Source organism: Vespa velutina, chromosome 14, assembly GCF_912470025.1.
Source record: "Vespa velutina chromosome 14, iVesVel2.1, whole genome shotgun sequence".
Classification (NCBI taxonomy): domain Eukaryota; kingdom Metazoa; phylum Arthropoda; class Insecta; order Hymenoptera; family Vespidae; genus Vespa; species Vespa velutina.
The window spans coordinates 4,237,338-4,257,026 of NC_062201.1; the positions used below are offsets into that span (position 1 = coordinate 4,237,338).

At 31.0% G+C, this 19,689-nt stretch overlaps 1 protein-coding gene across 1 annotated transcript in view; it reads left to right on the forward strand.

Annotated features, from left to right (window-relative positions):
- The first annotated feature begins 2,376 nt into the window (after nucleotides 1-2,376).
- The window catches only part of LOC124954026 (potassium voltage-gated channel protein Shaker), a 130,948-nt gene continuing 113,635 nt past the window's right edge, over nucleotides 2,377-19,689 (forward strand). The window contains exon 1 of the mRNA XM_047506238.1: nucleotides 2,377-2,912. Within this exon, the coding sequence (XP_047362194.1) occupies nucleotides 2,743-2,912 (170 nt within the window). The 5' untranslated portion in view covers nucleotides 2,377-2,742. The remainder of the gene's footprint in view (nucleotides 2,913-19,689) is intronic.

The window sequence follows — 19,689 nt, forward strand, 5'->3', positions numbered from 1 at the left end:
TCTTGTTTCCCTCGTTTTTTTGTTCCTTTTTATTTTCGATTATTAAAATATCGCCATTTTTTTATATGTTAGATATGCTATACTTATAGTATATACGTATGTACCGTACATGGATATATTAAATTCTTCGTTCGAACTACTATCTTCAATGATTTTGATGAACGATAAGTAAAGTGTGCAGTATCGTTCTGAATAAAATTTTACATCAATAAGAAGTCGTATGGAAAATATCGATTTATGCAAAAATTGGTTCGTTTTAAAGGGCATCGTGATAACTCGGAGTTCGTGGGGTGAACGTGCTTAATTCAGAAAACATTGCGATAACGAATAATCTAACGAGGAATCGAAATTAATATTGAGTTTGTTAAAGAAGATTCACGTTTGTCGATGAAACATTTTCAATGATAAAAATCGTTTTGTAAAATTCCTTTTCCTTCTTCTTCTACTTCTTCTTACTCTTTAATGACAACGAGAGAAATGTGTCAACTGCTACGAAAGATTACGATATGCGTCTTTATTTTTTCTTTCTTTCTTTTTTTTTTCTTTTTGTTTTGTTTTTTTAATTCAGCCTAAGCGAATCGCGCTATTTTTATTATTATGCTGCGTGTAATTGAATCAGAACGAAAAGCCACAGGTTGTAACAAATTATTCCCCGTACGGCTTCGTTAAGATCTTTATTATACCGCTAACGATTATCGCCGCGTGCAACGCCATCGTGCGTTTCGGATAAAGTTCCGTGCGATACGATTGCGGAAAAAAAATTGCATTTTCTTTTCTCCCTCTCTCTCTCTCTCTCTCTCTCTCTCTCTCTTTTCCTCTTTTTCTCTTTCTCTTTTTCTTTATCTCTATGTCTTTCTCTTTCTTTCTTGTTACGAACTTCGATAAAATGCAAACGAGAGAGATATAAACCAATACTCGTATGCATCCTAGGTTAGGTAAACATTAACCGTTCGCTCTAAAATAATAACATTCTCGAAATTTGAGAAAAGGAATTTTTTTTGAAAATAATATATATATATATGTATATATATATATATATATATGTATATAAGTATATAATATTTAAATACTTTTTAATATCGATATCTGATAAAATTCTGACTCTTTTCCAATCTAATTTATTCTTCACATCTATTGAATCTAACACGAAGCTAATGTTTTTCTATATACATAAATCATACGTATATGTACTTCTTTTTTTTTAATTACATCACGTACAAACAATGCACTTTGTAGCTGCACATTAATTATAATATTAACAACGAGAAGAAAAAGAAGATAGAGATAGAAATAAAGAGAGAGAGAGAGAGAGAGAGAGAGAGAGAGAGAGAAAAGAAAAAAAGGACAAAAGGTATTATCAGTTAGGTTCAAAAAACATGCATAGCAAACACTTTAAAAAGCTTGTACTTAGTAAATAAACATAGCACTCGGTCTGCAGCGCGATCGATCGAGGTCAGTACGCGTAGAAACTCGGTAAGGTCGACGCTTCGATGATCGTTCCGCGCTTCGAAGGAGTCAGGCGATCGCATTCACGTTTGCCACGTCCTCGGAGCAGAGAAATCTCAAAGTCAAAGGGAAAAAGGGTCGTTATGTAGAAGAAGGGAAGTCGAAGGTTGAGAGGAAAGGGATGAGAGAAAGAGAGAGAAAGAGAGTGAGGCAGAGAGAGAGAGAGAGAGAGAGAGAGAAAGGGAACGTGTGCATATATGTATGCACATATATGTGCACGTGTGCGCGCGCGTGTGTGTGTGTGTGTGTATGCGCGTATGTATGAGAGGAAGAAGACAACAAAGAGCATTAAAATCGTATCTCGGAGCATCGGGATTATTTCTTTGAAAGAGCAGAGGAACGCAGGTGACGTAAGTCGAGACGACGGCGTACCAGAGAGAGAAAGCTTCGAGGAAGCTAGAGGAGGAGGAGGAGGAGGAGGAGGAGGAGGAGGAGGAGGAGGAGGAGGAGAAGAAAGAGGAAGAGAAAGAGGAGGAAGAAGAGGACGAGAGGTGGCGTAAAAGAAGGAAGAGAAGAAGATCGTCGAGGAGCGAACTTTCTAAAAGAAGAAGAAGTAACAGCAGCAGCAGCTGCAGCAGCTGCAGCAGCAGCAGCAACAACACCAGCGGAGAAAGTAAAAGGCTGAGGAATAAAGGAGGTGAGATGTGCAGAAGGAGGAGAATACGAAGAAACTCTTGGTGCGTGTTTGTGTAGATCATCATCGAAGATTGAAAGAGAAAAATTCAGAAAAAGAATAGTAATAATAATAATAATAATAATATAAAAAAGGAAGAAGGGGAGATAAATCGAAAGAGGAAGCAAATAAAAGGGACATTTTGTTGTGTGTGATTAGAATATAAAATATATATATATATATATGTATAAATATATATATATATATATATACATATATATATATATATATATATATGTGTGTATATATAAGTGAAGTTTAATTGCTTTAAAAGTGTCACGGGGTTCTGAAAGTGATTAAAAGGAGTGTGATTCGCTGGGCCTTAAAAGGCTGTGAAGATATCAAGGAGGATTAGATGGTGGAGGTGCTCGAGGGCCTGGCTCTGGAGGCAACGGGGCCGTGCAGGGCACCTCGCACCTATCCAGGGCCGGGGAAGCTAGCGGCCCTTAAAGGCAGCGTCGTTGCAATCGTCGACGCTGATATTATATTAAGACTCGTCTTTCCTCCTTGGTTCTTGGAGCCCAAGAAGGGCTCCTACGTTCGGAGCGAGGCTGGCGAGCGCAATGTGGCAGAGCGGCGGCATTGGCGCCCATGCGGCGAACAATCCGTGGATGAAGTTGATGGGCATCGTCCACAAGGAAAGGAGACATCACGATTCGGGTTCAGTTGCCGCCGCTGCATCCGGGGTTCAAGGTTCAGCTACCACCGGAAGCAACGATCGCACCCTCAATCAGTGAGTTTTTTCTCAACATTTCTTTTCTCTATTTTATTATTTCCTTACAATCTCTTATCGGCTCTTATAAAAACTATACTCTATTAGAAAATTATATATTGTTACAGTATTATTTTCATATTATTCTTGATAAGAAAGAATTATATCCAATATTATATCTGAGATTGCGCATTACGCTTATTATCTTTTGATACTTCGATTTAAACGATTTCAAAGACGTCGAAAAGATTTTCTTTTCAAGGGAATAGGTCAGAGACTCGTGGTTGTGTTGTTTTTTTTAACCTTTTCTTTTATCTTTCTTCTTTTCTTTTTTTTTTTTCTATCTTTAATTAAAGCAGAGGTATCTTATCGCATAGGCGAGATACAGCTCGTTCTTTCCGTTCTGAAAGTCCGACGTTGAAATTAACATCACCGATTAAAGCGACGACCATGGTATAAAATCCTCGTGGTATACCTTGTTGTTATGTAAAATAGTCCGTATATACATATATATAGGTGGCCCTTTTACACATCGAGTCGTACAGTTTTTCGGCTCTGCTGCATCGTGAAGCGTGCATAATATTAACGATCGCGGAAGCAATTTCCCTTGGCTTCCGCGTTACGTACGTATGTATATACAATTTTAACGTAGTTTTATACTACTGTATCTGTTAAGTATTACCAATGACATTCAGGATAAATCATTGAAATCATTCGCGTGAAGTTTCAGAGGAAAATATTGGAAATTGCATATTTCTCCAATTTCATATATCATTCTGCGACCTTCTATCTATTTTCGAAAAAAAAAAAAAAAAAAAAAAAAAAGAAGAAAAAGAATATCGTCAACTATTTTTATATGTACACATTTATATAGGGTGGTCAAAAATATTTCAGATAAAATTGAGAAATATTTTTTAGTATTATTATCCCTGTATCTATCAAGAAAGAGATGGAATGAAAAGAAAAATATATTGTTCTTTTTCATCTTTCTTTGTTACTTGGTTGAAATGAAATGGAAGACACTCATTGAAGAAGATTTAATCGAAAGTATTTTTGCAAATTTTTAAATACGGGGATCGATCATCGAGTCTTAACTCGCAAATGCCGTTCTAGAATCCTATTATCGTCCACAGCCCAGTATGGTTGGGACATACGACGCACGAGCTTACAACGAGATGAACTTGGCTGACAAATCTCTGCTTTAGTCATGACAATGACCCTCTTCCATTCGGAACGAAGATCTATTGCCTCGCGTGGCAGCATCGCACTTACCGAAAACGATGGTGCTTCTTCTTGGTGACGCGTCGAACACCGGAGCACGTATTTTCATTCGAAAGTACTTTAACTTCGGTCTCTCTTACACAATTTCAGAGGTATCCCTATATTTTTTTTTTCATCTCGCACGCGATTTCTTACTCGTTGTTCTTACGTTACTTTCATATCTATGTATATATGTATATGCATATACACACGCACACGCGTATATATATATATATATATACATATAATATGTAGTTAGTTTATTTTTAGTTTTTTTTTTTTCTAGACAATTGCAGAACAGATTCTTTCTCTACGTGATCATTTCTTCTTTATAACACTCTACATTTCTTCTTTATTGTTTTTTATCCGTTCTCTGTTTTTTTTTTTTTCCTTTTCTTTCTTAATCTTAGATTTATATCTAGTCGATATATCTAGAACATCGATATATATATATTAGTTAGTCGATTTTAGATAGTCCAAATGTCTTTCAAATGATTTTACGAAGTTTGCACGTATAATATATATATATATATATATTCGAGTATAGTAGATAGAGTAATAATTGTGATAATTATCCATCAACTGGACGATGATTACAATATTTTTATCGATTCAAGCCAATATAATTATCTTTCAATATTGCATACCAATAAATAATTTCGATCTCTTGTTTGCTTGAATCGATTCTGATATGAGATATTTTATTGCATTATTATCATTATTATTATATAGTATATTAACAATTGTTATTATAATTATATTTTAGAGATTTTTCTAATGGAGAATATTCTTGTCCCGACAGTTTTAACTTAATGGCGAACGTATTCAGTGTCTTTTTTTTATCCTCTCTTTTTCTTTTTTTTTTTTTTTTTTTTTTCTTTTTCAGAAGGAAAATAAATAAAATACTCACACACCGGTAGTAAATATTCTCGCGGGGTCATAACGCGAATTTGAGCGCACAGTTTTTCTCTATACCTTTCTATTTTTAGTCCGTCCAAGCCGGGTTATCCTTTTACAGTACGGACTTTATGCAGTATGCCGTGTTAACGCGATAAATTACATGCAATTACAACATCCGTTTTATTTCCATCCAACAGATCGGTTTCTACAATTTCGTTTGGTTCAATTGGCTTCTACGAATTTTTATTTCGACGTTCTTGCCATTGGATCGTTTTTGTTTTTTTCTTTCTTTCATCTTTTTTCTTTGTTTTTTTTTCTTTTTTTTTTTTTTTAATAAAAACTAGTCATAAAATTAGTGTAATAAATAATTAAGATCAATTTTAATAATTTATTCACGATGATGATAAGGAACGTGTCGAAATTAAAAAAAAAAAAAAAAAAGAAAAAGGAAAAAAGAAAGAAAAAAAGAAGAAGAAGAAGAAGAAAAAAAGGAAACGAACCACACACCCTCTTGTCGATTTTCTAATGAATAATTCACACTTCTTTTTTCTAGTGTACGTCTAGTGGTATACATAGTGTAGCAAAATAACACATGTGATATACATATACTTTGCTACATACTTAGCGTGTTAAGTAATTGTGAGCGAGCGAAAATTGTGATATTATGTCACGTTATGTTATTAAGGTCTCTAGAAGTAGCGAGTATATATATATCTAAAGAGAGAATATATATTATATGGCAAAGTTTCATCGTGAGCGTGCATGGTTGGACGACTAAGCACGACCATTAATCGATCGCTACGCCTTTGCTTTTACACTTTTGAAATTTTCTCTCTCTCTCTCTCTCTCTCTCTCTCTCTCTCTCTCTCTCTTTCAGCAAATTAATAAAAAAAAAAAAAAAAAAAAAAAGAGCATGAATAGACTATGTCACAAGTTTTAACAACAAACGAAACATTTTTGTAGCAATTGCGAAACGATTTTTTTGCGAAGCAATATTTAAAAATAAAAAGAAAAAAAAAAAAAAAACAAAATAAAAAGAAAATATAAATTTCACGCAAAATAATCTGTATGAAAAGGAAAAGGAAGAGCACACAAAAAATAAGAAAAGAAAAAATGTAAACGTAATCGTTGAAATTGTTAACGATAACAAGTTTCTTCCTGCGGTGTAACAATCTATATAAAGGGTTTAATCAGGAACGGGTTTCTTACCAAAGAAGTCATCTTCAAACGAGAAGAAGAGGAGTGAGACAAGGGTTAGGTCTAATCTTTCGAGGGGGGAGGAGGGGGGGGGAAGGAAGGATGACAAAGGGCAGTGCCAACCACCGACAAACTAATTATCGTTCACAATGAGCATTGTTTCGAGGTCGTTAACGACGTAGTATACTTATTCGCGATTGTTTTGTTGTGGTGGTACGGTTATCTGGGATATTCGTGTGTTAGTACCAACAATATCGTCGATGAAGAATCTTCTATCTTTCTCTTTCTCTCTCTTTTTCTCTCTTTTTCTCTCTCGTGACTCGATTCAGGTAGCTTCGACGCCTTGTATTCGGGTCGTTTCATCTTCCTCTTTGTCTTCAAACCTTCCGTCAATACATACACACATATCCGCACACACACACACACACACACACTGTCTCTCTCTCTCTCTCTCCCATTCTATTTCTGTCTATCTATCTTTGTCTCCATCTCTCTCTTTTTGTCTCTATCGTATATGACGGCCGGTTAACAATGAGTTTGTGTTATTGTAGTAGTGATACCACTCGCTCCGCCACTTTTGAAGCCGCTAGGAACACACTCTTCTCTCAGCATCATCATCCATCCACCAAGCGAAAGTGCACTCGTTCAACTGGCAGAGAGCGTTTCGTGATTGAAACGACTTGACTCCTCACATTGAAGGGTTTGGATAGATAGCGAGGAGAACAAACGAGAAATCGTGTTACTTCAAAAGACCATGTAAGATGGAAGGAACGAGTGTTAAGTCTTTCGTTACTAACTTTTTTTTTATCTCACATCTATTCCGACGGAACTTTGACAGAACGTCCTTCTTTTTAAATTGTCACTCTTCCTTATTTCTTCTCCACGTATTTTTATTCTATCTTCTTTCATCTCTTTCTCTCTCTCTCTCTCTCTCTCTCTCTGTATTTTCTTTTTTTTTTCCTTCGAGTTTACCCTTCGGCTCGGTTGAATTTCTAACCCCAATGGGCTCTACTTCATGTTCGCTATATTTTATTCAGCTCAGTTTCTAGTCAGGTTGATTATTGTTGTTAGTTTGAAAACAGAAAGATGGATGGTTCGTTCAGTTTCTTTTTTTTTTTTCTTTTCTTTTTTTGAATTTGTGATTTTCTTTTTTTACACAGATCCGTTCGATATTGAAAAAAAAAAAAAAAAAAAAAAAAAAAGAAAGGAAAAGAAGATTGAAAAAGTCCATTCGAGGTTAATTTTCTTATGGGATTAAAGGATAGATTTCATGTATTATGGTTTCTTTTTCCTCTTCTATCTTTATTTTATTTTATTTTATTTATTTATTTATTTTTCTTTTTTCGTAGAGACTATTACTCACACTTAAATATAGCTGAGCGAACGTTAATGTTAACTCCTTCATTTTTTTTCCCTCTACTTTGTCGTGAGTAACGTAATACGATAACAGAAGTCGGATATCTCTTTGATTTAGAAAATTACACGGAATTGCACTTTGATCTCGTAAACTCGTTTTCATGTGGACGTCCACTTCGAAAATGTTCCTATCTGAGCCAGAAAAATTTGATAAATGTAATAAACGATATTAGACATTGAAAGAACATTTTTAATCGTTTCAATAAACGAGAGAGTACGATAGATGAGTATTATTGTTTGTCAAGCGAACAAGTAAAATTAATAAACAATTAACATACGAATTGAATTTTTAAGCAATTTTACATAAATAAATATAATAAGTTTATTTATTTATTTATTTTTTTAAATAAAAGTACAAGAAAATTCTCATTGGGATAATTTCTACGTTAGTGTAAAAATGTAAATTTAATATTTTTGATTCTTTTCTTTCTTTTTTTCTCTTGTTAAATCTCATAATTTTTGACCAATGATTGTTCATATCATGATTGTTCACACCCTTCGTTCTAGCAATCGAACATGTCGATACGAAGAGTTAAATTTTCGGAATAAAAGTAGGATCAACCCTCCTGTTTCCCGTACTATAGAGGTAATAAATATCGATATTTCTTCGGTCATGCAGAAAGAGGGAAGGCATATCCCTCTATTATTCGCAATTCCTCCATCATTTCCTCAGAGAATATGATCGATTTGATCTTCTTGATAACACTACCTTTAGGACCCTTCGATTTCATACGTCATAGAATTCACGTGTCTATGGATGCCTGCTTTGAAGGATCCATTGCTTCCGTGCTTATATATACACACATACACACACACACACACACACACACACACATATATATATATATATATATATATGTATACATGTATGTTTATATGTATCTCTGTCACTTTCTCTCACTCTCTTCTTTTTCTGTCTATATATATATAAATAATTTTTTTTTTAACAATTTTTCAAACATATAGTACTTGCCAATTTAATGATTAAATGAAGAATTATTATTGACAAATTAAGTTATTTTATCAGAACTGAATGAATTTATTTTTATCATTTTATTTTAAAAGATAGATATAAAAGATAGAAAAAAGAAGAAGAAGAAGAAGAAGAAGAAGAAGAAATGTAATATCGAATGGTACAAATCCAGTTTAAGAATTGATAATAAATTGAGAATTTTTAAATGGATATTTTTGATTGAGTGAAACGAAGGAAGACTAGATATCTGGATTTTATTTTATTTTATTTTTTTTTTTTATCACTTTAGAGAGTAAGAGACACGTAATACGATCAACGAGATTGTAGAAATCAATTCTTTTCTTAATGTCAATGAATATGGCGTCGTTCCAGAATAGAGTTCATTTATCGTCGAAGAACTCGGTTCTCTTTCTTGAAACGACGGCACTTCATTAATTGCATAATTTTATTCTTTTAATTACACGGATTTAAAAGATCGTCTGGTTGGGTACTTAATGGAACGTAAAATGAATTTGAAGAGTTACACAAGAAGGTCTGGTGAATTTAGCTGAATGGAGGAAAAGGAAATAAAAGAATATTAGACACGTAGACAAGCGAAACGATTTAGAATATTTATATATATATATATATATATATATATATATATATATAAATATAAAATTTATATATAGATATTTATAATTATTTGGAGATTTAGGAAAGAAATTTCTAAGAAAATTTATCGATCAAATATAATTGATCTATACCTGTATATCACAAATTTAATTTAATTCGATCTATATAAAATTACAATGTTCAATTTATACAAAAATTCTCATGGTTAAAATTAATTCTACATAAATACATTTACTTTAGGATTTAGAATACGATCGATAGATTTAATAGAGAAACAAATCTGTTATGATATAAGGATTCGTCACGAAACGTTCTATAAACGTAACAAAATGAGAAAGCATAACTAATGAGAGTATAATTAAGCACGATTTGTTGAAACGCTATAATTAGTACAATTGTTCGTCGATCAATGATTTTCAAGTATTAGTAATGTAGTAGATACGTAGATATGGGTGTTGTGAGAGGAGAACTTAAACGATATATATATATATATATATATATATATATATATATACATATATATATATACGATATATGTATATACATATCTATCTATGTACAATATATATAGAAGAAACGTATACACACCCACACACACACACATATGTACACGTAGAGACATATGTTCTTCTATCATCTTCGAATGGCGATCGACAAACGCGATTTTCTAGTTTCTGTCAATTTCCTGTCGCGAATTGGCTGCCGGTTGGCTAGCTGGCATTATTCTCTACGTTTCCCTTCTCCCTTTTACCCTTTTATCCCTTTCTCATCGGTACTTCTCTCTCTCTCTCTCTCTCTCTCTCATGTTTACGATCCACTCTACTACTCTTTTCTCCCTTCCTCTCTTTTTCTGCCTCCTCTCTCTCTCTCTCTCTCTCTCTCTTTCTCTCTCTGTCTCTCTTCTCTCTTTTTTTCTTCTTGTTTTTTTCTCTTTCACGTCTCTCCATCGCCATGTATCTCACATTCCCATTGTTATAGCCATTTTCGATAGAACCGTAGTTAACTGCCGTAGCAAATTAATAACAGAGTTATACATGTCGAGAACGGTCACCATCGAGACAGCGTTCTGATGCCGTCTCTCTCTCTCTCTCTCTCTCTCTTGGTCACTCTTTTCGTTTCTAGTAACTCGCGGTTTGCGCGAATCATCGGGAAATTAATTACATTTCCGCGTCACCGGACAGACAAACGATCGTGCACTTCGCGTTAGTTTATGATCGATCGGATAAAAAATTTTTCCCATCGCTTTAAGCGTTCCTTCTTTCTCTCTTTCTTTTTTTTTTTTGTTCCTTCATTCATTCGTCCTCATAATATTATAAGACCCTTTTAATTGACGAATTATCGCGAAGGATAATAATTTTTCAATATTTTTATTCTTTACACCTTTTTATTTCTTTAATAAAATAAATGTTTCATTAATGTACATAATTGTATCTTGTTTTTTTTTTTTGTTATTCTTTTTATCTAAGAGTCGAGTCTGGAAAAATTATTATCATTTTTGTTACAAAGTTTTTACTTATAACTTATTATATGGAGTGTAATATACGTATATTACTGCGTAATCATTATATACGAGTATAATATAGTATAATATACTACATACTGTTACACGAGGTATAATTATGGCGTAGAATAATATTATGCTAATATAAAAATATATATATATATATATATATATATATATATGGGCTAATATATATTTCTATATAAAAAATACAAATATATAATTATTTAAAACTTTAAAAATGTTACGTGGCATTAATATTTACGAATTTTGTATTATTCATTTTTGAGATCAATGAAATGATACGTACATACGTATTATCTTATTATGACGCATTATATTCACTGCGATCGATAAACATACATTGTATTTGGATTTTTCTATTATTATAGATATAAGATATTACGTACGCAAATGTAAATAATAGTAAGATTAAGGCGTTTATTTACATTGTCGATGTTTTTCTTTTCTTTTGCTTTGCTTTGTTTTGTTTTGCTAAAGATCTTCGAGACTTCTAGGAATCTGTTTTGGTTTTCTAAACAGTCTATGTTACACGTTATTGATATTGAAAAATCCTCAATGATATTCAGTCGTTTACAAGCCGTTGTCGAAGACAGACGTACCCAGAGATAAGATCTAATAACGCACATCTTTCCATTATCTTAATACGCATCTAAATTATAATTTTTTATTATCTTAAAGGTATATATTATTAAAGAATATATTAGATATTGATTTATTATATCGTTAATTTAATTTTATTTGTATTAATTTATAAGAATTATTTGTTCTTTTTCACGTAGATCGATAGAATCGATAGAAATTCGATCGAATAAACGTTTCTTTCGATTTTCAGGATACAAGTATATATATGTATGTATGTACGTAGGTATCTTTGTTTGTACCTAAATACTATACATACATATATATGTATATATATATATACATATATGTATATACATATATATATATATATATATATATATATATATATATATATATATATATATATATATAGGTATACAAAATTATTGTCGGTCGATGTAATCGAAAGTGCGGTTAGAGCAACGGTTCGTCGAATTGATTGGGAGATTAAGGAAATAAGAAATAGATATTGTTTCGTTGTAGCGGTGAACGCATCGTGTTCTATTTCGGTCTTGAATCTAGTTTGAGTTCAAGATCGATCAATGAAGATTACTGAATCAATTTAAAGGATAGAGACGTTTTCGTATTAGTCTTTACTTTTACGATTTTCTCTTTTCTATTTCTTCCTTTTTTCTTTTTTTTTTTTTTTTTCTTTTTTTTTCTTTTTTATAAATAAAGAAAAGGAATCATAATTTATTAAGAAGAAAAAGTAAAGGATAATAATAATCACATGTCGTTTCGTTTTAACAATTTTTGTTTTATTAATCTATAAGAAAAATAAATATATAAAAAGATTTTTTTTTTTTTTTTTTTTTTTTTTTTTTCATTCAACGTTACTGAAGAAAATTTGTTATACAGATATTTATATAGCTATACTAGTTGTAATGAATAAGTTTATTATGCACGATACATTATTTTTCTTATCTTTTTGGACTGAAATTTTAGTTATGTGTTTATTATAACCGTAATAATGAACTTTTATAAGTACAAACGATAACTCGTTTAAGATTTACAAAAGAACTTAGCAGCGTGAGATACTCGAGGAAGACTCTGTAGCTATTATAAACTTTCTGTCATCCTCATTGTATTAGTTCTAAAAGCAGGAGTGCAGTATCGTTGCGTGCAATCTTCGTTCGCATGCATTCTGAACATTTCGACAATCAAAATCTAGCAGAGAATCTTTTGAAGTTCGATAGAGTATATTAGCAATGATGATAATAATAATAACAGTAATAATAATAGAACTTATTTTTACAATGTTTTCCAGTAATATCAATATTTCATTTTCTATTATTATTTATTTTACTTATAGTTAGAGAGAAACCACAAATAATTCAATCGAAATATTATTTCGAAAGTTATATACAAATTTATTATCAAATGTTTTCTCTAATATAAATATTTTATTTTCATGATATATTAATAATCGTATTATTTACTATCAGAGAAACAACAAATTTAACTGGAATATTATATATATATATATATATGTATATATATATTGAAAGATATAATTGAAGTTTCTTCTGAATTTGTGATGAGCACGATTGGCTGATCAAAATTCAATCAGTGTATAGAATCTTATTTTTCTGCATGCATTGATTAAACGTCGCGATAAGATCGAATGGATTACGTGAAAGTAAAATATTCCTCATAAAGATTACGTATCTGGGGAGAAGGGGAGGGTGGAAAAAAGGGAGAGAAGAAAGTTTCGATGGTCCCCATTGGAGTCCTTTCGATAACCGATAGTTTACATCGTATGCAGAATTCGTGGAATTTTCGATCCATTATCCCGAGCGTACGTGATCGCAATTTCGTGACTTACAAGTAGGCAAGCTATAAACTACGTTCGATCATGGAGAAGGAAGGAACATATGGGAAAAGAAAAAAAGATAGAAAATGGGGAAAAGAAAGGCGGCAGGATCAATCTACCTTAAAGTAGTTTGTCCTACTTTTAGCCAGCTTTCTAAAGATTCTTTACTTCATAACCTTCTCTTTATTTCTTTCTTTCTTTATTGTTTTTTTATTTTTTTTATTTTATTTTTTCCTTCGAGAAAATAGAAGCTGCATACAATTTGGACTTTGTCTCTGTTGAAAGCCCATGATCCTTTTTTTTTCTTTTTTCTTTTTTTTTTTTTTTTTTTTTTTTTAAGATCATGCTCCTTCTATCATAATCCTGAGATTCTTTAAAAATTGTATCTTCTTTCTTCATCTAAGGATCAAGCGTACTTTTATTGATCGTCTTTAGTAAATACGCGAGATTTTAAATTTAATAGCTTTTCGAAGAAATTAATATCACGTTATATTGTTAAATATATAATTTAAATAATTCATATTTATTTTTATTTGTTAAACTCTCGAGATCGTGTTTGGTATTTAATTTTTTCAGAAGCAATTGTTATCTTAATCGTCATTGATCATCGTTTTTATCCCTAATTGAAATCGTTCTTATAGACAATTTCGTAATGGAGAAGAATAATGAGAAAAGAAAAAAAAAAAAAAAAAAAAAAAGAAAAAAAAAAGGAAAAAAAAAAGAAAGAAAAAAAGAAAAACAAATAAAAGAAAAAAAGAAATGAAAAAGAAAAAAAAAAATGACAGGCCGTAGGAAGAAAGTACGTGATAGTATCCAATGAAATATCCTAATCGTATTTAAGCGAAGCATCGTTTAAATCGAGTGAACGGGCGACGACTACATTGGCAACCATCAAGATAAAAACTAATTTTCCTGTGAACGTAGAAAGCGTTTAGCCTTTAAATGCTTTCGACCGTGCGTGTTGCTCGCTTTTCCGGCTTTGTAGCTCGACAATTCGCCGGATGTCAGCGGCTCGAAATCGGTTCGCGTGTCGATACGATTTTTTGCTACGTCATCAACTGCATACGAACTGAGAGTTAACGATTTGACGACGATGAGAGTATACAATCAATGGGGTGAGTCTAGAGCCACCCTTTCTATGTATATCAAGCGATAAGATAGGGTATTGATTTTTTTTCCTTTTTTCTCTTTTTTTTTCTATTTTCAATAAAAAAACTAAAAATCGACAGATCCAAAATAATCCATGAAAAAAGTTTATCATTTAATTATTCAACGAATATATTTGTATGAATAATAATTTGGTAATATTATTTATTATTTCAAAAATTTCTTAATTATTTTATAACACATGTATATCTATAATTTTATCTCGGATAAGAAATAATAAGACTATGTTTGAATTGTATTACTTTGTTTGTTTGTTTGTTTATATTTATTTATTTATTATTTTCTTTGATAATTTCAAAGATTTAGAATTAGGAAATAATGGGACAACGTTTGATTTGTATTTGATTATTTTTTTTTTCTCTTTTTTTTCTTTCACTTTTGTATTTCTTCTTTTTATTATTATTATTTTTAATAATATTTAAAAGTTAATATAATGGAGTACGAAGTAAACAGAGAGGACCATGGCCGGGCGTGTGAGTCCAGTAACAAGCATTCTATTGAAACGATCAATACCACACACACGGTGTTGCTTGCACTTGCAACAATGCACTCATGCCGCTAAAGAACGATACTCGCACGTGCGCCCTGTCAGTATTAAACTTCTTCTTGTTCGAGTATATGTGTTATCATTGAATCCGATGACATGAAATATAAATGTCGAATAAAAATCTGTATCTTAAATTTTCTGTTTGTTTGTTCGTTTGTTTGTTTTTTCTTTTTTTTTCTTTTTTTTTTTTTTAATTTTTTCTATTCTTTTCTTTTCTATCAAAACAATTATAAATTCTATCAAATTGCCGGTCGCGTAATTGCATCGTGAATTATTTATTTTTCATTTTGTTTTTATTCAAGGATTTTGCAAAGGTGATCGAGAGCCATGGAAAAAGAAAAAGAACAAAGAAAGAAGAGATTTAATTTAATGAAGTTTGTCAAAAATAATTATCATTATTGTTATGGATAATTACAGGTTGTGTTTGTGTGTGTAAATATATATATATATATATATATATATATATATACATGTAAACGAAAATTTATAAATGTTATAATTTTATTTAGGAGTTCTTGCATTTATCCACAAGAATAATTAATTATTATATTTGTATACGTAGTTTCATGTGTGTTTGCATATGCATGAGCGTATGTGAATGAGTGGGTGCTTTAGAGATTCGTCATTAAATTGAACGCTTCCTCGTGTCATTCTTTAGAATGGAGTAGTACGGCGAAACTTGGGTTTAATCGATCGTTCAGCTATGAACAATTGATCCCAATTAGAATCGGAGAGACGGCGTTGAAGCTTTTCCAAACGTTTCACCTTGGTCGATTTTCAACAATTCGGACATTCTCCGGACATTTCCGTAGCCAATAATGAAGTCGATTTCGATTACGAGAATCATCCTCTTGAATAAAAAATAGCTTCTTCTTTTTCATCATCATGATCATCATCTTCTTTTTTTTCTTCTTCGTATTCCTACTTATACCAAATATCGTTTCTCTTATTCTCGGTGAAATTTTTTTTTTATTTTCTTTTTTTTTTTTTTTCAAATAGACCTTGAAGACTTATATTTAGTCTGTATAAATTAAGATAGGCCGTTAAATAGTAAAGTTCGAAGTTGTTAGAAATAGAAAGAATAGCTCTAGTCAGTGGTATAAATATTAAGTTTAATTTTATGTTGATTAAAAAAAGAAAAAAAAAAAAAAAACAAAAAAAAGTACACTTGAAAAATGTAATTTTATTGCAATTTTAATTGAAAACATTTGTAAGAATATGCGATTGCATAGTGAAGGGTGTTAGTAATTAAAAGAAAGAAGAAAAAAAAAAAAAGAAAATTGTTTACATAGCCATTAAATTAGTTTTTTTTTTTTTTTATCAAAGAAAGAAGTTCGTGTTATCAATAAAATTGATTCAATCGGATATTTCGATAAATTTCTCTTGACTAGTTATAGGAGTTCTATTTGATCGTATAAAAAGAAAAGTATTCCATGGGGACGATATTCGCGATAAAAGTATTAAGAAATTTTTTAAGTTTTACTGGGAAGAGTTTTTTTTTTTTTTTATTGATTATCGAAGTGGAATAGCCAATCGAGATTCATCGATACTTGTTTAACGTTCGAATGGAAAGACGTGATAATAATAAAATTGGATAAAGCACTAAGTCTATTTGGGTTTGCGTGATCTTATTATGCGACTGTAAAGGCCGATTTCTATGGCGCAAAACAATTGCGTAAGATCTGAAATGTCAATGTAATATTTCAACGTAATATTTAAAAATAATATCGTTTAATATTCGTTTGCAAAAAAAAAAAAAAAAAAGAGAACAAAAATTCTTTTATTTAATTCTCATTATTTATTTTCTTAGAATTTGTTTTTAGTTTTATCAATTACTTTTAGAATATTCAACGTTTATTTCTCTTTACTAACTCAGATTTATTAATTAAACGTTACACGTCGAGCGAATTCTTCTCGAAATGGTTATCAACAAAATCGCATCGAAGTTTCATTCATAAACTTAGGAATTTTAAACGGAACGTGTCGCTTCTACCTTCTAATCTTTCCTCTTCTGCAATTATCGTTGAATATAGTCTAAACATACACGCGAGCAGTGTCGTCAAATTGATGTCAATACTCGAGTCGGGTTATTATCGCTATTATTACAAAATGACCGTTTATTATGTTCATTATTAGGATTATTATTAAAATAACAGTCATTACATGTGTATATATATATATATACATAAAGAAGAGAGTAAAATCATATATATTATTCTACTTTAATAAATTGTGTAATTAATAAAAATCTTTAGCGTTATTTTTTATTATTTAAGAAGATTCAAAAAAAATTTATATATAAATATATATACATAAACAAAATTTATGAAAAGGACATATAAGAAAATATATATAAAATGTATGAGTATAAAAAAAAAAAAAAAAAAAAAAAAAAAAAGAAAAGAACGAAGAAGGAAGAAAAGTAAAGGAAAAAAAAAAAAAAATGAAGAAGTTTCTTCGATCTTGACAAGGCGACATTAGATCTTATCTTTTGTCTAAGCACCTGTTGCAACTGAGATTCCGTTAGTAGCTCAAGTTAAAAGTATCTCAACGTGATAGAAGTTGGCGTTGAATACCGTTCGGTTTATTTGCTTCGGTACTTCGTCAATATCCCGAGGCATAACGCCATAAATGATATACTCGTCCAAGGGATTATTCTCTGATATCTTTATGCATCGAATTAGAATCGTATTCTAATCGTGCTAGATATTGATTGTTCCTTGTTCCTGTTAAAAGGTGTTACATGACGATGACACAACAATGTTACATTTCTCGATTATTATCATTAATCTTAAATACATACATCGTGTATAGTTAGATTATTACCTTTTTTGATTTATATGTCAGTTTCATTTTCTAAACATCATAAAATATTTATTTTTCTACATATGTTCTCATATATCTCACCCCACCCTATGAGAACGAGGATAGAATATACCCTTGCTTGTCGTAAAGAGTGATTAATAGGGGTTGACTTTCACTGATACGAACTAACATATGGAAGATGACTGAGGACTATCTTGAACACTATCTAATCCATCAATGGATAGATAGATAGATATGTGTCTACATTAATGGAAATAATTTTTATCAATGTTATTTAACGGGCTTGAAAATTGTTGAAAGTTTAGCGATTGAAAGAAAAAGGAAAATAGAGAGAGAGAGAGAGAGAGAGAGAGAGAGAGGGAGAGAGAGAGAGGGGAAAAATGCAAAGAAAAAAGAAAAACACATGATGTTTATCTTGGCGAGTTACTTATTTTTTTTTTCTTTTGTTTTTTTTCTTTTTTCTCTTTTATATCTTTAAAGATATCATATACATAAATCTTTTATATGATTATACAGGCCATTATGAAATTTAATCCGATATTATTTCTTCCATAAAAGAGAAAGATTAGAAATTCTTTATTCGTAAGAATTTAAATGACATAAAATGATATTATCGGCTTTTTCTTTATACGAAAAAGCTTATATAATATACACACATACGTAAACGAGATTGGTAGCTAGAAAAGAAAGGGAGAATAGGAGGTACTATAAATAAAAGTAGAAAAATGGTCGATGTATATATACATATATATGTATATATATATATATATATATCGTTGCAAGGGCGCGAAAACGTGGTAGGTTTTGCGTTTTCAAGGGGAAAAAAATGGGTTCTTTATCTCGACTGGTGTGAAGTAATTGCGGTAGTCATGCTGTGCACTGAGTCGAGTGTTTTGCCAAAGCGGGAAGACGGTTCTTGCTGATGGTGCTATGGCTTTACTTGTGTTTCTTGGTGTGCTAATGTATGTAAAGAACGTATAACGTATAGGAATAGGAATGGTTTGGGTGAAAGAGGGATAAGGATGGAAGATGAGAGTTGGGAAATGGGAAGTGGAAGGTTGGAAGTAGGAAGTTGGAGGTAAGAGGTTGGACGTAGGGGGTTAGAGGTTGAACGAGAGCGTGTTATGCACGCATAGATTCGACTGCAGCCAGCACAGCAATCTCTCTGGTAAGAATAACACGAAAGAGGACGAGGGCAAGAGCGAGGTTGTAACCCGACAGCTATATAGTGTCGGTACGTTCGTTATTATCACTATACTTATTTTATAGTGTCTACGACCTATTACTTTTAGTTTTTTCATTTATCTTATATAGAAATGTTATTTAAAGGAACACTTTCTTTCATTTGTTATTCTTTTTCTTTTTCTCTTTCGTATAAAATAATTTTTTGGGTTAGATTAAAGCGACAAAAAAAAAAAAGAAAAGAAAAAAAAAAAGAAAGATTATTTGATTAAACGAATTCTGATGGCTTCTTTGACAATTGAAGAAATTGCACTTTTAATTCAATTGCATACGTCTTACGAATTATTTTTTTCTTTTTTCTTTTCTTTACTTTTCTTTTGTTCTCTTTACTTTCTTTCTTTCTTTCTTTCTTTCTTTCTTTCTTTTCTTTCTCCGATTATTCACATTTTAATTATTTAGCAGGTAAATTTTTAACTTACAATCGAATAGTCAATTAATAATGGTCGATCGTTAATTTTTATCTCTATTTTGATTACACGTGATTATTGCATTGTAATAAAAAGTGTCATTTGATTTAATTGAAAATTTCTGTAATATGTATTTGTTGAAATTGTTACATTTGAGAATAGAGTAAAGATTTTAAACGTTTATGTATCGTTTGTATTGGTGGAGTACGAGTTGAAAAAAAAAAAAAAAAAAAAAAAAAAAAAAAAAAAAAGAAAAAAAAACAAAAATAGAAAATGTAAAATCGTGAAA